The 17,389-nt window shown below is 61.1% G+C and overlaps 3 protein-coding genes across 3 annotated transcripts; all 3 read right to left on the bottom strand.

Annotated features, from left to right (window-relative positions):
* Positions 1-1,460: 1,460 nt before the first annotated feature.
* Positions 1,461-3,422, bottom strand: LMJF_11_0660 (conserved hypothetical protein in leishmania; the record flags this gene model as incomplete). Its single annotated transcript, XM_001681482.1, has 1 exon — positions 1,461-3,422. One exon carries the CDS (start codon positions 3,420-3,422, stop codon positions 1,461-1,463), a length of 1,962 nt encoding a protein of 653 aa, XP_001681534.1.
* Positions 3,423-7,027: 3,605 nt separating this feature from the next.
* On the bottom strand, positions 7,028-8,953 carry LMJF_11_0650 (conserved hypothetical protein; the record flags this gene model as incomplete). The annotated part of the gene is made up of 1 exon (XM_001681481.1): positions 7,028-8,953. One exon carries the CDS (start codon positions 8,951-8,953, stop codon positions 7,028-7,030), a length of 1,926 nt encoding a protein of 641 aa, XP_001681533.1.
* A 2,004-nt stretch (positions 8,954-10,957) lies between these two features.
* LMJF_11_0640 (hypothetical protein) lies at positions 10,958-16,513 on the bottom strand (the record flags this gene model as incomplete). Its single annotated transcript, XM_001681480.1, has 1 exon — positions 10,958-16,513. The coding sequence occupies one exon, from the start codon at positions 16,511-16,513 to the stop codon at positions 10,958-10,960; it is 5,556 nt and encodes a 1,851-aa protein (XP_001681532.1).
* Positions 16,514-17,389: the final 876 nt, after the last annotated feature.

The raw sequence follows: 17,389 nt of genomic DNA, 5'->3' as shown, positions 1-17,389 counted from the left end.
CGACCGCGCGCACGTGCGCGTAGAGAGCCGGTGAACGGAGAAGTACAGAACGCCAAACGACAAATACAGGCAGAGGGAGCGATCTCTGAGAGAACACACAAGTCGGACATGGACAGCGCAGCGATTTCGAGCCCCCCCTCCTCTTGCCCATCCCCTCTCGCAACTCTGGGAGCCTTTCGAGCAACTGGAGACGCGAACCGAAGGAGCACACAAGAAGCACTTCTACTTCGCGAGCAGCTTTTTCTCCGCTGCAGCGGCAGAGCCCTCACCCCTCCCCACCACCCACTCTGGTAATGCCAGCATACGTGGGAAGATAGAAGAGGGAGGGGATCGGGGCGAGGATGTGACACACGATATGGCTTACAAGACCGTGGTACAGCACCCGCAAAGCAGCTCGTTTTTCTCTCCTATGCGCTGTTGCCACGCGTCCTGCCACTCTTTCATGGCAACACGCCCTCGCTTTCACCGGAAGCGGCGCTCTGCAGCGTGCTCGGCTGCCCTGGTAGCCGCTACATCTCTTGAGCACCCCCGCCCTGGGGGTGCCTTGCCCAGGTGCGCCAAAAGCACGAGGACTTAAACAGAAAAAAAAAACGCTATTCTTATTATTGGCTTAACGTGTCCGTTTCGCCGCCGTGGGGCGCGTGAGCTCGAAGCCCCCCCCCCCACCACCACCACCACTCCGCCACTACACGGCCGATCACACGCCCCCACCACATCGCGTCGTGCGAAGCAGCCCTAGAGACGCGCTACAGCAATACGCCGGCTCAGTCGTCCAAGCACGGCTTCCGCCTCAAGCACGGGCCACCACCGCCGCCCCGCAGGTCGCCTCGCAGCAGCTACCCTCGTGCCGGTCGCCACGTGCTGCATCCCTCGCGGTGGCTCAGGCTCCCCACCCACCAGTAGGCAGTGTGAGGGCCGGGGGTCAGATACGCTCGGGTCGCGCGGACACGCTGCCCATCATGCGGGTGGGTCAGACGCGTGCACTGCAGCAGGTCGCTCCGACGCCACGCCATCCAGGGCCTGGCCGCCGACATCAGCAGCAATCAGTATCTGTCACCTCCTCGCATCGTAGGCGCCTGACCCTGCCAGCGCTAGAGGTAGGTGGGTATTGGCACGGGTGGAGGGGAGGGGCGGTTGTGCTCTCGCTCAGAGAGGGGGTGTGCTGGGCCCTGTGATGCCATGCATCGAGAGGTGTGCCCTCCTCCCTGGCAGCCGGGGGTGCGCAAGGAGAGCAGCTCAGAACAACGAAGTCGCTCTCCCTCTCGCTAATACGCTCTCGCCACCATCATGGAGTGAGAGCGCGCGCATGGCCGCCGCAACGCTCACCCCTTGCCGGCCCGTGCCTCCCTGACTGTGGGTTGGCAGAAAGGCAAAGGTCGACCGGAGCCTTCCAGGCGACAAGTTAGCGGTGCGTACTTCCTTGCAGGATGCTTCTCGGGTATTCGGTTGCCGGAAGCGTGTCAGAGCTGCTTCCTCTTCCAATCCGCAGCCTTGTGGGTGTCCGGGCCGTCCTTGGCGCCGCTGCCAGCGATAGCCTCCATCTTTTGAGCTAGCTCGTCCCGCTCACGCAGACGCGCGCGCTCCTCCAATGCCCTCCGGCAGTACGAGCGGTAGCGACGATTCAGCACCACGTCCGTGATGAGCGCGCTGCACCCAAGCCCGAGCATCACCAACAGCGGCAGCAGCACGCATTTCTTGCCGTAGCACATCTTATCTGCACGTGCCTGCTTCTCAGCCTGCGCCGTGTACCACTCGCCGTACAGAAACCGGTTGAACACGACGGCGCTGATCATAGGTGCACTGAGGCAGAAGTGGTAGTGCTTCGCGGGGTCCTTCGCAAAGATCGTGCGCGTCACCAGAATTGCGACACCGTTATAGAAGCCGCTGCCGATGGCGGCTATTACGTGCGGCAGCGGGAGCGCAGCCGCAGGCAGCACGAGGAACAGCAAGGTGCTAGTGATGACACAGCTGCTGGAAAAAAAAACTGCCATGGTGATCGGCACGCGGTCCTCGGCCTTGCGCTTCTGCGACCAGACCTCGAAGAAAGACATCAGCAGCCGGCCCACAGCGCTGCCCACGCCATTCAGTACCGTCAGCATGGTCCGCAGCGAATCGCTGACCGGTGCACTCTGCAGCGCAACAAAGATAAATGAAGAGTTGAAATTTATCACGAACGTCACACCAGTCGTGACGAACGACGTCCACCACAGAGCCCACAGCTCCAGCGTTGTCAGGTTGTGGATGAAGCCGCCCCGGTACTGCGGTGCAACGTAGTCCAACTCCATGTCCAACGACCCCTTCGCAGCTGCGGCTGTCGGCTCCGATGCTATCACCTGGTCAGGCGTGCACTCGGCGGCCTCCGAACCTTGAACCCCCTCACTCGAGTCCTCCTCCTTGGGGTCGTCGGTGCTGCTCGTCACAGTGCCTTCAGCCCGGCGCCCCTCCTGCAACGCTTCACTCCTCTCCCCTACCGCTTGCGGTTGCCTTGAGCGCACCGGATGGAAAACCGGGATGTAGCTGCTGTTCAGAAACGGTAAAGGGGCCATCACAAAGGCATACAAGAACACCAGGATGGTAGACACAATCGCAAACGCCAGCTTCGGGGCTTTATCCAGCTTCAAGTAGCTCACCAGCGCACTCTGCGTCGTCACGAAGACAATGAGCACAACCAGAATGAGCAGGCCCAACATGAAGCGGCGCAGCGGTGCCTCCTGACGCAGGTACTGCGCCTTCGTCACCAGGCGGCACTCCTTCACCTCACCAGACAACCTCCGCTCCGCGTACTGCGTCAGGTGGTAGGGGGGCAGCCGCATGAACACAATGCACAGGACGCCGACAACGATGCCCGCAAAAAACAGGAAGAAGAAGTACTTCTCGGCGTCGGAGTCGAAGTAGCCGGCGTACAGGCACGCAACAATCGCAGAGCCGAGACCGGTGAACGTCTTTAGCAGCGCTGTCACGGGGCCACGGTTTGTCGGGAAGTGAGACAGGACGGTGATGCAGCACACAAGATCGAACATGGCGCAGCCGCAAGCCATCAGGGCGTTGAACACGGAGAGGCGCACCACGCTGCCCTCGATCTTGCCCATAAAGCACAGCGCAAGCAGCAGAGTGCCGAGCGGGAAGTACACAGTGCCGATGACGCTGATTGGTATGGGTCCCAGGAAGTCGTACAGGAAGGCGTAGGGGAGCACGCCAAACTGTACCACGAGGCCCACCGTCACAATCATGCTCAGGTCACGCTGCGAGAGGTCGTACCGCTGCTGCATCGTGCCGGCGATGAGATTCCACGCATAGCTGAAGGAGCACACAATGCAGCCGAAAGAGCCGAGTACCAGGATTGCAAACCGCTTGGGCTCACTGACGGGCTTCTGCGGCCCCGTCGCGAGACGGTAAATCACAACCTCCTCGTTGGTCTGCATGTCCGCGGAGCACCTGAATGCCTGCGTGCGCGTGCATGCGTGATACGGAGGACACCGACGGAGCGATTCCCGCTATGCAGCACTCGTAAACAGCGGGGGTGGATGGGGGGCCCTCGAATGTGCTGTTGTGACGCGCGCTCGGAGAGGGAGAGAAGGGCCGAGGCCAGCAGGAAAGGCGAGCGAGAGCTTGCGCTGGTAAGAACTAGGCAGCCGTCTCCGAGACACACACAGAGGCGCCGGCAGCGAAGGCGGAAGCACAATGAATCAAGAGGAGGCGAAGAGGGTTTTGTGGGCCGATAATGGGCTGTCGAAGCCCAATAATCAAGCCGGCAAGAAGGCCAGGCTTGTGAGTCGTTATGCTGCGGTTGTGTTCTCTGGTGGACAACACGGTGTTGTGGAAAAGGGGGCCGGTGCACCGGTACCGATCGAGAGAAAAAAGGGGAGGGGGTCGCTGCACGCACAAGCAGGCACAGGCGCGGAGGACAGTGAAGTGAAAGGCATAGAGGGAAAAGCAGAGGGCGAGAGGCCCACGCCCAGCGTGCGTGCAACAAGAGGGAGAGGTGCTTACACGTGGCATCGCCGTGCAAGCACCGCAACACTTCTGAGACCCACGTGGCGGCGCCGTCGCGGTGCCCCCCCCCCTCTGTCCGCGGGCCACCGTGAGAGCAGGGGCGTGCTGGCACGACCAGACGCTAGAGAGGGAAATGGAGCAGACGAGCGCACCACACAAAACACGCTGCCGTCACAGGAGGCCGCGTGGCACGCGTAGCAGCCACCGCGTCGGGCACAAAGGCGAGCGGAGCAAGGCAAGTGAGCATGAGACTGCAGCTGTCGCAGCATGTCGGCACGCGTTTCTCGCGTCTGCTCACCGATTGTCTGTTGTGGCCGTTGCTTCGTCTTCCACCAAGCCATGTCTATCGTTGCGCTCGCTACAGTAACGTCTTCGCCACGGCGAGAGAGCGGTGCGTGGGGGCGCCAGGGAAGGGGCGAGCGCACGTGACGCGCTCATAGGGGCTTCAGACGCCATGAGGGCAGGTGCGCAGGCGCGCCTTGTGGAGTGCATACAATGGCCACCACGAACTCCAGCGCCAACGCGAATGCACATAGGAAAGTAGCCGCCTTCGCTTGCCTTGCAGCAGCTAAGCTCACTGGCCGCGCCGCTACGTGCGGAGATGAGAGCGACTTCGCCCGCACAAGACACAGCGTTCCATCATGCGCCGCTTCCACAACGAGCAAGCCAGCGAGTGCACCCGCACACACAGCCGCAGCGCATCCGCCGCTGCCGCGCCACGGCTTCACCCTGGTCGCCTCGGGCAAACCGTCCTGCCACCGAAGCCCCCCATGCGCCAAACGGGCTCTTCCCGCACCCTTCCTCGGAGACGCTCCGCGTCATCTGCGCCAGGCGGCCTCCGCGGCACCGCTGGAGGGCAGCAGGCGGTGGCGCCTCCCGTGCGGGGGGGCGGGGTCCAGGCGCATGCCGGGTGAGCTCAGGCAAAAAGTCGGGCAGCTTGCCGTTACTTGTGAATCGAGAGGTACGCAAAAAGGCGGCGCGGAGACAGTGGAGGAGAGACCAAGGAGAGCGGCATAAATAACGTGGACCACGAGCGTGTGTTGTCCGGACACACAGCTATTCTGAATCGCTGTTCCGATTTCTCGCCTCGCTCTGCCTTCCAGCAAAGAGCTCGCGTGCGTCCTTCTCCCCCCTCCCCTCCGTCACATCTCCATGATCATCGGCGTCCATTATGTCCGAGCGCAGCGCCACAAGCACGAGTCCGTACACAAAACTAAAAGTAAAAGTGAAAACGAAGCAACCGCGCATTGGAAAACGCAACAGTGCACGCGAACATAACTTAAGACGAGCAAAGCACATCACAAAAAAGCATTGTCGCTGCCTGCATGGGTGCAGCGCCGAGTGTGGCGCGCGGCCGTGGTGTGTGGGTGGAGGACTGCGCAAAGGAAAGCGTTCGTAGACGAATTCTGTGTTTGCCATCGTATGCCTGCATGTCCTCCTGGGCGTAAGACGTGTTGTGGTAGTGCGCTTCGTGAAGTGCATGTACTTGCCTGCGTTCAACATTGCAAGCCGTACGTATGCCCGCGCATCACACGGGTTTTTTTCCTTGTCGATTTCGCATGTGTTACGTACGTATGCCGAGGCCTACGTGGGCAGGAAGAGGAAATAGCATCAACAGAAAGGAGTTGAAAAAGAAAATAAGGCAAGGACTGAACAGGGCAGGAGCATCCGAGTCTGTGCGCCTGCGCGCTGGCACCACAGCGTGGGCAACGCCAAACGCCTACGGGGTGCACACACGCACACGCACACGCTCAAGACACTATCGCACATAGAAAACAAAAGTGAGTACATCAGCGGCGTCATGTGCAGCGCATGCGCTCTAGGGAAAGACAGGGAAAGAGAGCACGAAAAGGTATGCACAGCTCAAACGCAAGAGAGAGGTCGCGACACGAAACACTACGCAGGGCAAAGCAAAGGAGCGCAATCATAATACTAGCACTAAGCGCTCCAGCAAGGCGAGGAGGGGACAGCTCTGCCACCTTCACCTGAAAACCGTGGAACGAAACAGCAAAAGAATACCGGTACACGTGTGCAACCCTGTTCGTGCGGGGAGGGATGCTGAGCGGTACGGAGGCAAAATAGAAGCAACACCTGTAAAGGTAATACACAATATACATATATATAAATATGCACATTTATATACACATATGTGTATATACATATATATTTGTATACAGTGGTAATCGAGCCAACACAGCGTCACGCATCTTCTGGGTCGTATATTCCTCTTCTCATGTGATGGAGTTATGCTGGTTGCTGTTTTCCTTTCGTACACACACACACACATGTAGAGAGAGAGTAAGATATACAAGGATAAGATGCATACATACATGTGTATGCGTGCGTCTCTACACGTCTTCCATCGTTCATGTTCCCCAAAGAATCACGTCAGAGGCACGCGCTGACGACTGCACACCAAAAGGGAACGGGCGCATGGCAAGAGAGCAAAGCCTGGAAAACGGAGCGCGCCCTCACGGCAACGAGGGCGGGCGGCCCTATGCAACGATACTAGCCAGCGAGCTAACGCTCATCTACTCACGTCTATCGCTGTTTGCGTGCATGTGCAGATGATGTCACCGTGCCATCCAAAACACAACAAAAAAAAAGCATGCATGCACCACCACTAGAGAAACGCAGGGCACACACACGCACGCACGCACGCACGCAGCAGAGCGTGAACAAGAGAGAGAGAGAGAGAGAACGCAAGAAGGAGAAGCGGGAACCCAAAAACATCCACGACAAGGCACAACACCACGGGGCACACAGGCATGAGCGAAAAGGTACACAAACCTGAAGAAACCAGCAAAAAGTGAACCAATAAAACAGAGAAGACGAGGGGGTCTTTGCCGGCCGTATACACGCTGAGCAGACGCTCAGCAGAGTTGAGGAACACACAAGAGCAAGGGGGAGGGGGGAGGGGGGCTGGGCAAGCGTCTTGGAGCACTAGAAGCACTCGCCTGTGCGTACGCGTACGCGTGTGTGCAGGCCCCTGTGTCGGCGTGTCCTGCAAAACCCCCTCGATGCCCCCTATCCTCTACACGCCGCGGGGGCAGTCCTTGGAATCACGGATCACATCCAAATCATTCACCACCTCCTCAGCCTCCGCAGGCCTCGCCTTCTCGGTGTCGGCAACGTCGCCGCGCAGATGCGCCCGCTCCATCAGGACACGCCGACTGAACGAGCGGTAGCGGAGATGCACTATCACGTCCGTGATGAAGGCGCTAGCGGCCAGGCCGAGCATCACTAACAGCGGCATCATTACGCAGTGCCTGCCGAAGCAGCGCTTGCTGCCCTGCTTCTCAGCCTGCACTGTGTACCACTCGCCGTACAGGAAACGGTTCAGCAGCACGCTAGCAGCCATGGTAGCACTGAAGCAGAAGTGGTAGTGCTTCGCGGGGTCCTTTGCAAAGATCGTGCGGGCCACCAGAATCTGAGAGGCGGCGCAGAAGCCGTTACCGAGCGCGGCAATCACGTACGGCAGCGGGAGCGCAGCCGCAGGCAGCACGAGGAACAGCACGATGCTAGTGATGATGGTGGAAGTGGGGAAGAACAGCGCAATCGTGATCGGCACGCGGTCCTCGGCCTTGCGCTTCTGCGACCAGACCTCGAAGAAAGACATCAGCAGCCGGCCCACAGCGCTGCCCACGCCATTCAGTACCGTCAGCAGAGCAGTGAGAGACGGCGCAGGCATGCTGCCCTGCAGCGCACCCAAGATGAACGTCGCGTTGTAGATGATCACGAACTCGGCGCCAAAGACGCATAGAAGCGTCCACCACAGTGCCCACAGCTCCAGTGTGCACAAGTTCTGCAGGAACGTGCCCTGGTACTGCGGTGCAACGTAGTCCACATCCGTCTCCACGGGCACGCGAGCTGCCTGCTGCCCATCGCTCTCGACAGCTTCCTCGGCCATCGCCACGGTACTCTTCTCTGCGGAAACGTCCGCACCAGCGCGGAACGGCTCCTTGTCCGACGAGCGGTGACCGTTCGTCCGGCGGTCGTACGTCATGTTGTCGTTGTTCACGTTCTCGCTCCTACGGCGTGCGAGCTGCCGCGTCAGGCATGCGGGCAGCGGAACGGCGATCAGCATGTACAGCACCGTCAGCACAGTCGTCCCAATCGCCAACCCAAGCTTGTGAAGCCGTCCCCAATTTAAGTACGCCACTAGCGCGGACGTCGTCGGCAGGTAGATGATGAAGATGACCAGTATGACAAAGCCGAACATGAAGCGCCACATCGGCGGCGTCTGCTTTAGGTACTGGGTCTTTGTCGCCAGGCGGCGCCCCTTCTCCTCCTCGCTCAGATGACTTTCCTGGTACCCGGTCAGGTGGTAGAGGGGCAGCCGCATCACGAGGGCGCAGGTTGTGTTCGTGAGAAAGGCGAAGACAGCCAGGAAGTACAAGTACTGCGAGACCTGCTCGTTAAAGAATCCAGCGAAGAAGGAGCCAACGATCGCAGAGCCGAGGCCGGGGAACGTCTTCAGCAGCGCAATCACGGGGCCGCGGTTCGATGGGAAGTACGACAGCACCGTCATACAGCACACAATATCCGTCAGGGACATGCCCACGCACTGGAAGGAATTGAAGACGCAAAGCCGCAGAGTGTTGCCCTCGATCACGCCCTCGAAGCACAGCGCCGTCAGGGTGGCACCGAGCGGGTACGAAATCATGGACAAGATCGCTACCGGCAGCGGTCCAAGGTAGTCGTACAGAGTGCCGAAGGGGAGCATGAAGAATCCGAACACGAGGCCGACAGTCGTAACGGAGGCCAAGTCGCGCTGCGAGAGGTTGTAGCGCTCCTGCATCTGTGGCAAAACCAGGGTGAAGGCGTAGCCGAAGGAGCCGCAGATAGTGCCGAAAGAGCCGACGAGAAGCAGCGCGAAGCGGTGCAGATCGCTGATGCGCCTCTGGGGGCCGCGCGCCAGCACCTGCAGGTGCAGCTCCTTACTCGAATGATCAGCCATTTTCGTCCGTGGGCAACCGTGTCGGTGCGAAGCAAAGAGATGGAGGGGGGGGGGGGCAGAGGCGGGGATGCCGTGTGAGGCAGAGGAAGGGGTATGCTCACCTCGCACGCATAAAGGCGCTGCTTGTTTATATATATATATATATTCAATGCGGTGTTATAACGAGACAGTCCGCGGTGCTGGCGCAGTGATCGTCCGCTGTGGCCTTGGCCACGGATGCTTTGGGCAGAGGAGCCTGAGCGGACGGGGGATCGCGAGCGGAAGAGTCGCGAGATATAGCTTGTCCTTATCGTTTCGCACAAAAAAAAGAGCTCAGGAGGAGGGTGGGCGCCGTGGGGAGGGCAGAGAGCGTCTTGCGTGCGTTTTAGCTTTTACGTGTGTGGGTGGGTAGGTTATGTGAGTGGGCGCAGGGAGGAAGGTGGGCTGAAGGAGGAAGCAACACGAGAAAATCCAAAAAGGGGAAGAGGCGCTCGCACATGCCAGCTGCCGTCACGACGCAAAACGCAAGTGAGAGAGAGAGTGTGTGTGTGTGTGACGGAGAGACACGCACGCGCGGACGCACTCACCCCCACCTGGTAGCGACGTGGCATTGTAGCAAGTGATGCACACACGCACACGCCGTCCCCTCTCTTCCGTGTCTTTGTCTGTCTGTGCCTTGCGTTTTTCGTTTGGGGGAGGGGGGTGGATCACGCAATGCATGGAGAAAGAGATGCAGCGAGGTAATGGGCCCGGGGGAGAGTAAAGACGAGGAGGAACGCAAGATCCATGGACAACGAGGAAACAAAAAAAAAGCAGAGGAGACGAGTAGGTGACACACCTACACTGGCCACAACAGAGTAGGCACATGCACCTACCCAGACAGCGATACATGCCATGAGTACCCCAGCACATCGTTCGGGCAGGCGTCGGCACCCTCAACGGCCGCTGAAGCCGAGAAAAATATATTATAAGAGAGCGGGCATAGATACGAAGACAACAAACTCCCACAGCTCTCACACCCTCTCGACATCTCGCCATTACGCGCACGTCCGCGATGATGCTGCGGAGTCGTCACCGCGTGCTTGTAGCTGGGGCGAGTGGAGAGGAATAACATGAGGAGCACCAACCACCAACACCACACTTGAAGAAGAGCGGGAGCCGAGAGCAGGCACGCGACACACACACGCTATCCGCCCCACTCTCCTTCGACGCCTGCGCAAACATACATAATGATGTGGACGTTGTGGTGCAGGGGTAGCGAGCAATCGGGAAGGGCAGAACGAAGTAAAGAGAGACAGCGAGAGAAGGGTGGGAGGGCAGAGAGGCAGAGAGGGCGAGACATCGGCAAGGGCGCCATCTTCGTTGGCGGCGTCATCCTCTCACACCAACACCCGCGGACCGTGTCCAGCGGCACCGAGACCCGCGACGGCCAGCATCGTTGCAAAGCATAACAAGAAAAACGCCGAGCAAACACGTCAGCGGTGTCGGCACCGTGCGAGACCACCTGTTGCACACACACTGCAAGGCAGCAGCTAGAGTTGTGGGAGCTGTTCGTTGTTGGTTTGCCTGCTCTCTCGCTTGTTGGTGGGAGCTGCTGCTATTCCGGGTGGCCGTGCATGAGCTCAGTCGTCGGGGCCAAAGAGAAAGGACAGAAAAGGGGGAGAGCCGGGGAGGAGGGCACACACACACACACAGACACACGCCGTGTCCATTCTGCTTTGAACCAAGGCAGAGGAAAGACGAGAAAAAGAAAATATTCACGCCATAACCGCTTCCCTCACAAGTCTGCTGCATCCCCGCACTTCTTTTCCGCGACTCCTCCACAGGTCCGTGTCACGTGCGCGGCTACATCCGCCGCTATTCGGGACTCTGGGCGTGTGTGCCTGTCTGTCTGTCTGCGTCTCCTCCGCAGCAGCTCACCGTCTCTCTTAGTCTTGTTGCCGCCTGCATGCGTCTTCAACGCCGCAGGAGTATCCAACAAAAGCAGGAGAAACAACGTTGGCACTAGGGTGGAGGGTGCGCAGCTCACGCCTGCACGCCGGCTTGCTGAAGCGCCACCTTCACTTGCGCCCACGCCTCATACGCATCTAGGCGGTGAAGGCCTCCACTCATCGCTGCACAGTCACCGCGCAGGCAGCAGGGCATGGCGGCGTCAAGCTGGCGGATGTGAGCCGGCAGAAGCACGAGCCCAAGGGGCTTGTAGGTCAGCCAAGCTGCTGTCGCGAGTGTCTCCACGTGCGTAGCGCCAGGCTGTCTGAGCGATGAGGAAAGTGGTTCTGCTAGAGCGTGTCCGTCGCACCTCACGACGTCGGGCGCGCTTCGGTCGCCGACAGGCTCGATGTCGTGCACTCCCGACAGAGACGCCTTTAGAATACGATTAAGAGGTTGAAGGACCTCGTCTAGAAGTGCGCGGAGCTGCCTCGTGAGCCACGCGTACGCCCCATGCGAAGGTGGAAAAGGCGTGCGCGACGGCTGTTGCGCTGAACCAGATGACGCCGTAGCGCAGCCCGCCGTCGTCGCGGAGTCTTCGTGCTCGTTGCACAGCGCGCACCAGTTGCACCAGATGGCCTGCAAGCACTCATGCACTGCGTATCCGAGCACAACGCACACAACGCCACGCAGCGACGCTGTCAGGGAAGTATAGACGCGCAGGTCGACCGCCGTTGCCGGCCGAGAAGCAGTGGCGGGGAGAATCACGTCCAGCCGTGGGTGGCCCGCTGCGGCGCCACCACTAGGAGGGAGGGTACCAGCTTCCGAGGAGACAACCACGCTACGCTCGGAGACGGTTGGGGGGTTGATGGCCTGCCACAGGCGCTGCAGGGCGCGGTAGGCGGGGCTCACGCGCAGCCGCAGCAGCGTACGACGCACAGGTACACCTCCTGGCGTCGCCTCGGCATCCCTGAGGAGGACTGAGGGCGAAGCAGATGTCGCAGCTGAAGGGTCGTTTGGAGTCGGGTCATCGCCGCGAGGCACATGAGCGCTGCCTACGGCTACTCCGAGGACCTGTGCGTGTATGTGCTGGAGCACATTCCAGAGGGTGTCAGCCACCACGGTGAGGAGAAGCGCTGACCTCGACGTCGTGGCCTCAACGTCGCTCGCCGCCCCCGAAGAGGTGGCTGCCAAAGGTGTGAGCGAAAGCCTCACGGAACCGCCCTTTTCGTGCACCTCGTCTGCCCAGCGAACGTGCAACTCCGCCAGGCTCTCCAGTGGCGGCGGCGGCGGCGGTGCTCGTGCCCAGCTATCCAATTTGAGTTGCAGAGCGTGCGTCGCGACGCTGTCCATGCGATGCCGCTTTGCCGGCCGCGAGCTCCTCGCCGCAACGTTCTCCGAGCTCGACAGGACAGCAGGCTCCGTGACGCCCACATCCACCTCGTCCATCTCGCGCGACCGCTTCACACCGTCGGTGGTTGGAGTCTTGAATGCGCCTACGCCAGCTGTGACGGCGCTGGAGAGCGACGTCTTAGACGAGAGTTGCAGGCGCAGGCGAGTCGATGTCGCATGAGCGGTGACCGCTCTGGCAGAGTCGGCGTTTAAGGGAGGCACATGAGGTGGCACAGCTGCTGCGCCGCACTGCTGCTGTGACAGTGCGACGGCAGTCGACACATTCACTGCTGAAGTGCTTGGTCCTGTCGACCATTGCCGCATCGAAGAGGCAGACGCACCGCCGCTCAGCGCACCGCCGGCAGCCTCCGCCGGAACTGCGCTAGGCGACGGTCTGGACGGCGTCAGTGATGCGGCGAGTGGTGGCGGCAGTCCAGCCAGAGAGGCCATCTGCACGCACTCCACGAGACTGGCAACTCGAGTGGCGAACTCCTGTTTGAAAGAGAGCGCTGTAGGGTCGCTGGTGCCCTTCGCAGTAGCGCGGTGGTCCGCTGCCCCGGCGGGTCTCCGGGTGCTTGCTGCTGTCCTTCCGGTATCGGGCGGGGCAGGTGACGGGGAGCTGAGCGTCGCTGAGTGGTGCGAGCTGTCGTCGGCCTTAGTCGCATACCCGTCTCGGTTCTCACAGTTGCTCAGCTGCCACAGAAAGTGAAGTTGCCGGAGTATCACGCGAGGGTGCCGCAGCGCGACTGCCGCGCTCAGCACAAGTGTGTCCTGGGTCGCTGGGGTCACGGGCGCGCACCCTTGCAGCGTCGTTGTTGCCAAAGAAGCGGGCGCCACTCGGCAGCTGGCTGTCGCCCTACTCGCCGGGTCCTCTTCATCTCGCAGAAAGCCCGGCGCGCACAGAGGCAGTGAAGAAGGTCGACATGGCGGGTTGTGGTCTTTGCCGGCCACGGCCACAGCAGCGGCGGTTGCTGCGCTCTCCTCCTGATATAGATCCTCCAGAGTGCTGCGAAACAGTGTTGGCATCGTGAACGGCGCCAGCGACGTCCTCACCACCCACGAGGGCACGCCGACCGCCTCTCCCTCTGCCACTGCCCCTAAAGCTGCGGCCCATGTGGAAGAGGGAGAGCAAGGCGTAACTGGCAAACTAGCCGGAGGCATCAGGACGCCGCGTACGTACTGGGCCGTTGCACTCTCACCAAGACTGAGCACCGTCACGAGCGCCAACCACAGATGCGCAGCCACCGTCACCAGCGAGGGCTTTTCGTCCTGTATATCCCTCGGCGATTCCTGTACGTGGTTCGCCATGGTGACGGCAGACGGCGGTGACAGCGGCACAAACCACCTGCAAACATACCTGTGCAGTGATGTGTCACACTCAACGGTGCCCTCCAAGAGGGCCTGCAGCGAGGAAATCGGTATGTCACACCCGCCTTGCACGGCCTTGAAACAAGAAGCGTCGGCAGCGGCAGAAGAAAACTGCCGCACGCCCTCTGCGTCGGCGGTCGATTCCACGCACATGCCTGATTCCGCACTGTCACCGCTTTCTCCACCGCGTTGCTGTGTCGAATGCCGCAGCGGCCCCGCACCGCGACCCACGTGGCACGCCTGTAGGACCTGCACGGCGCCCCTTGCTTTCTCCACCATGGCGATGGCACCAACCCGGCGCAGCTCCGCCAGAAACACCATCGCCCCCACGTCCATGACTGCGGCGTAGGTGGCGGTGCTCGCCGTCGCCGAGGACGACGCGGCAAAGGCTGCTGCAACAAACGGCAGGAGTGGTGTGCGCGCCGCCGCAGCGGCAGACGCAGCGACGGACGACATCGCGGGTCGCAGGGCCGCCTCACCCTCTGCAGTGCGCCCCCCTGCCTCCCGCTTTTTGGTGCGGTGCGGACCGCCCACTGTTAAAGGGGCGGCAGCAGCAGAGGCAGTAACGCCGGGCTCGGCGTTCTGACCCGTGCCACTCCTCGAAGCCGCTGCCTTAGTGGAAGGCACCGTCCTCAACGGAGAAGGATGCAGGTGTTTCGGCTGCCGCAGGTGTGCCTTTCCATACCGTAGCTCCAGGTATGCCTTCCAGGCGGACACCGTGAGAGGGCGAGGAGCAGAGGCGCCGTGACTGCCAGCAATACGCGCCCCTTGTTCAAGGTGAGAAACCGACTGGCAGAACCCCGACTTCGTCGCCGTCGCGGCGGCAGGTGCCGCCGCGCACACCCCAGCCAACGGATAGCACAAGTACGCGTGCAAGTTCGCCTCGAAGCTGAGCAGAAAAGTGCTCGCAGATGGATGCGCGCACCACAGCAGCTCATCGAGCATCGCAAACACGCGATGGTCCGCCAACGCGATGCAAGACAGCGCAGGAGATGCCGAGGGCAGCTGCGGGGAAGGAGGTGTAGCGCCGCTGCAGTGCGCCGAGGATGAAGGCGACGACGCGGGCACGGGCAGCGGTGTGGCCTGAGCGTCTCTCGAAGACCCCAGCGCCGTCCCTCCGTCCTTGAGGCACGCTTCGCTGCCGTCGTCGCCGACAGCGAGCAAGCATTCTGGGGACCAAACTGCAATAATGTGGGCGAGCCATGATGATCGAAGCGATGGGCTCGACAACCACGCATGCGCTGTGAGGAGAGGAGGCAAACGGCCGAGAGGACACAGAGGCATCCGCGCACGTGCTGCACCCTCGCTGAAACGGCGTGAGGCGGGCACTTTCGGCCCCTTCAGCAGCTCCCCAGGCGCCTGCGCTGAGCCACAAGACGGTGCCAGCTCCGTAAGAGTCTTGTCGGCACAGTCGTCCTCGCCAGCCTTCGCAAAGCCCAGTGCCTCCAGCACAGTGCACACGTCCTGGGCTGCCTCGCTGCCTGGAGGAGCATCCAAAACAACAGGAGCGATACGTCGCCAGCGACGCAGGCGCGACCTCATGCACACGGCGGTGTTCTCCGCTCCCTCTGGAGCTGGTGAGACAAACGCGCTGCCATCCTGAGCGCTGTCATTCGCCTCGGCCATCGACCCTCGCGCTTCGCCATCGTCATCCGTGACGCCCTCGTCGCTGAGTAGCATCGGCGGCCTCGTCGCTACTCTCGCCACCACGTCGTCGACGGCAGTGTTACACGAAGGCTCCGCGACGACGGCTGTGGCAGCCGTAGCTGCCTCTCGAGGAACAGCTGTGCCGCAGGTGGTGCGGAGCAGTTGTATGGCCAGTCTCTTCTCGACTCCCACGTCGCCATCGCCACTACCAGCGGCGTTTGCTGAGCTCATCGCCGGCGTGTCACCAACCTGGGACTGCAGCGGTGGCGTCATCAGAAAGGCTGGAACGGTGCCCGATACACTCGTTGGCTCCCTTCCAGTTGCCTTCACCAGCGCCCCTTCGCTCTCCGCGGCTGGGCTGGGCAACGGGGCGACAGCAGTGGTTTTGGCGATGGTGAGATCGGCCTGCTGCGGGGTAGCGAGGTTCGCTGCCGCCGCAACGACGAGCTGCAGCACTCGTCGAGGAGAGGAGGAAGGTGCACCATGTGCAGCGGACGTCGATAGCGGTCCGGATACGGCAGCCAATGATGGCTCCGACACATCTTCATCGTTGACGTCCTTCACCTCCGGCACGAATGCGGCTTGGTAGCGGCTGAGGCTGCGAACACTGTTCGCGGCGACAGTGTCAGTTGCACTAGTGTCTGCTTGCTGCACCAGACCCGGCACTGTCGCAGCCGTTTCTTCCGCTTCTCGTGCTCCCTTATCCAGGTTGGCAAAACCGCACGCTGCCGCTGTGGTGGCGCTCTCATGTACAAGGCGCAGCACCTCATCACGCTCGTATCGCCACCGCACTTCTTCTGAGCTCTCCAACCACGCCGGCAGCGCCAGCGTCGCCCACTCCATCATGAGAGCACTGAGATCACCATATGGAGACTCGGCCACGGCCAGCCCGGACGGAAGCGCCGCAGCACGCTGCCATAGCCAGTGATACACAACAGGCAAACCGCCCTCCTCAAAGCGGGTATCACGGTGGCAAGAGGACCCAAGGCGTAGAGAGCGGCAAGCAGCCGGCGCAGCAACAGCAGCAGCGGGCGTCGCCTCCCCGCTAGCCGCTTCCTGAAGGGATGCGGCGGTCGACACAGAGGAGCGCGGCGGAGAACTCAGCGGAAAAACGCCTCGCCGCTGCTCTCGCCGAAGAGCTTCCAAGGCGAGAAGCTGAAGAACAAGCCGCGTGCGTGGGTGCGTGGGCATGGAAGCAGCATCATTGACGTGCGCTGATGACGTTTCCGTAACCGATGACGCCATCGACTCCCAAAGAAGGTCCAGGTGACTGCACATCCACGCAGCGGCGCCATTCTCGAACGCTGACGAGTTGGTGGGCTGTGAAGAGGATGCCGATAGCCCCGACCCGCGCGGTTGCAGCTGCTGGAGAGCACGAAAAACATGTGCGATGTGGTCACCCGTTTTCCGCCCTGTCGCTTGCCGTTGTGGCAGAGATGGCGGCGGCCCTGCAGCACCATCTATTACGCTGGAGCGCACTTGCTTCTGCGTGATCTGATCGTCGCTCATCTAGTGCGCATGACAGATACCAGAGCAACACCACCGTCTGCTGGAGGAAAAAAATGGCGCGCGGCTACGTGACAACGTGAGAGACCAGTTCGCGCTGATTGTAGAGGTGAAGAAGGCCCCCTCTGAACCCCAGACTGCGTAAAGCGGCAAGCCGAAAAAAGGGGGGCTTACCCGGCAATGCCCACGCTCAAGGATGCGCGGTCCCTCTCCTGTGTCTACTGTCGTGCCTCTCGTGAGTGGGGAGCGACAGCGCACGTGCGCGCGGAGCTAGGTGCATGCAAATATGCGATGTGCGTGTGTGAATGTATATGCCTGTGATGATGGAACGGATGTCGCCCAGCGTCGGCGTTTTCGAGTGCCCTTCCTGTCCTTCTACGGCAGCAGCGAAGTAGCACACCACGCCCCCCCCCCACACACACACACGAGAGGCAGCGAAACTGTTGGTAAGGAGCGAACAAAAAAGAGCAGAGCCAAACGGCGGCAGAGCCTCGCCGTCTACCTCTCTCTCTCTCTCTATATATATAGAGGTGCGTGTGTTTTGTTTTTATGTGTGTATGCGTGTACGTCGTTCCCGCTGATTGGTGGATGGAAAGCTGGGGAAGGGGCACGCCG

This window comes from Leishmania major, chromosome 11, assembly GCF_000002725.2.
Source record: "Leishmania major strain Friedlin complete genome, chromosome 11".
Classification (NCBI taxonomy): Eukaryota; Euglenozoa; class Kinetoplastea; order Trypanosomatida; family Trypanosomatidae; genus Leishmania; species Leishmania major.
Note: the sequence above shows the minus strand (reverse complement) of the source record. Positions and strands in the feature narration are given on the sequence as shown.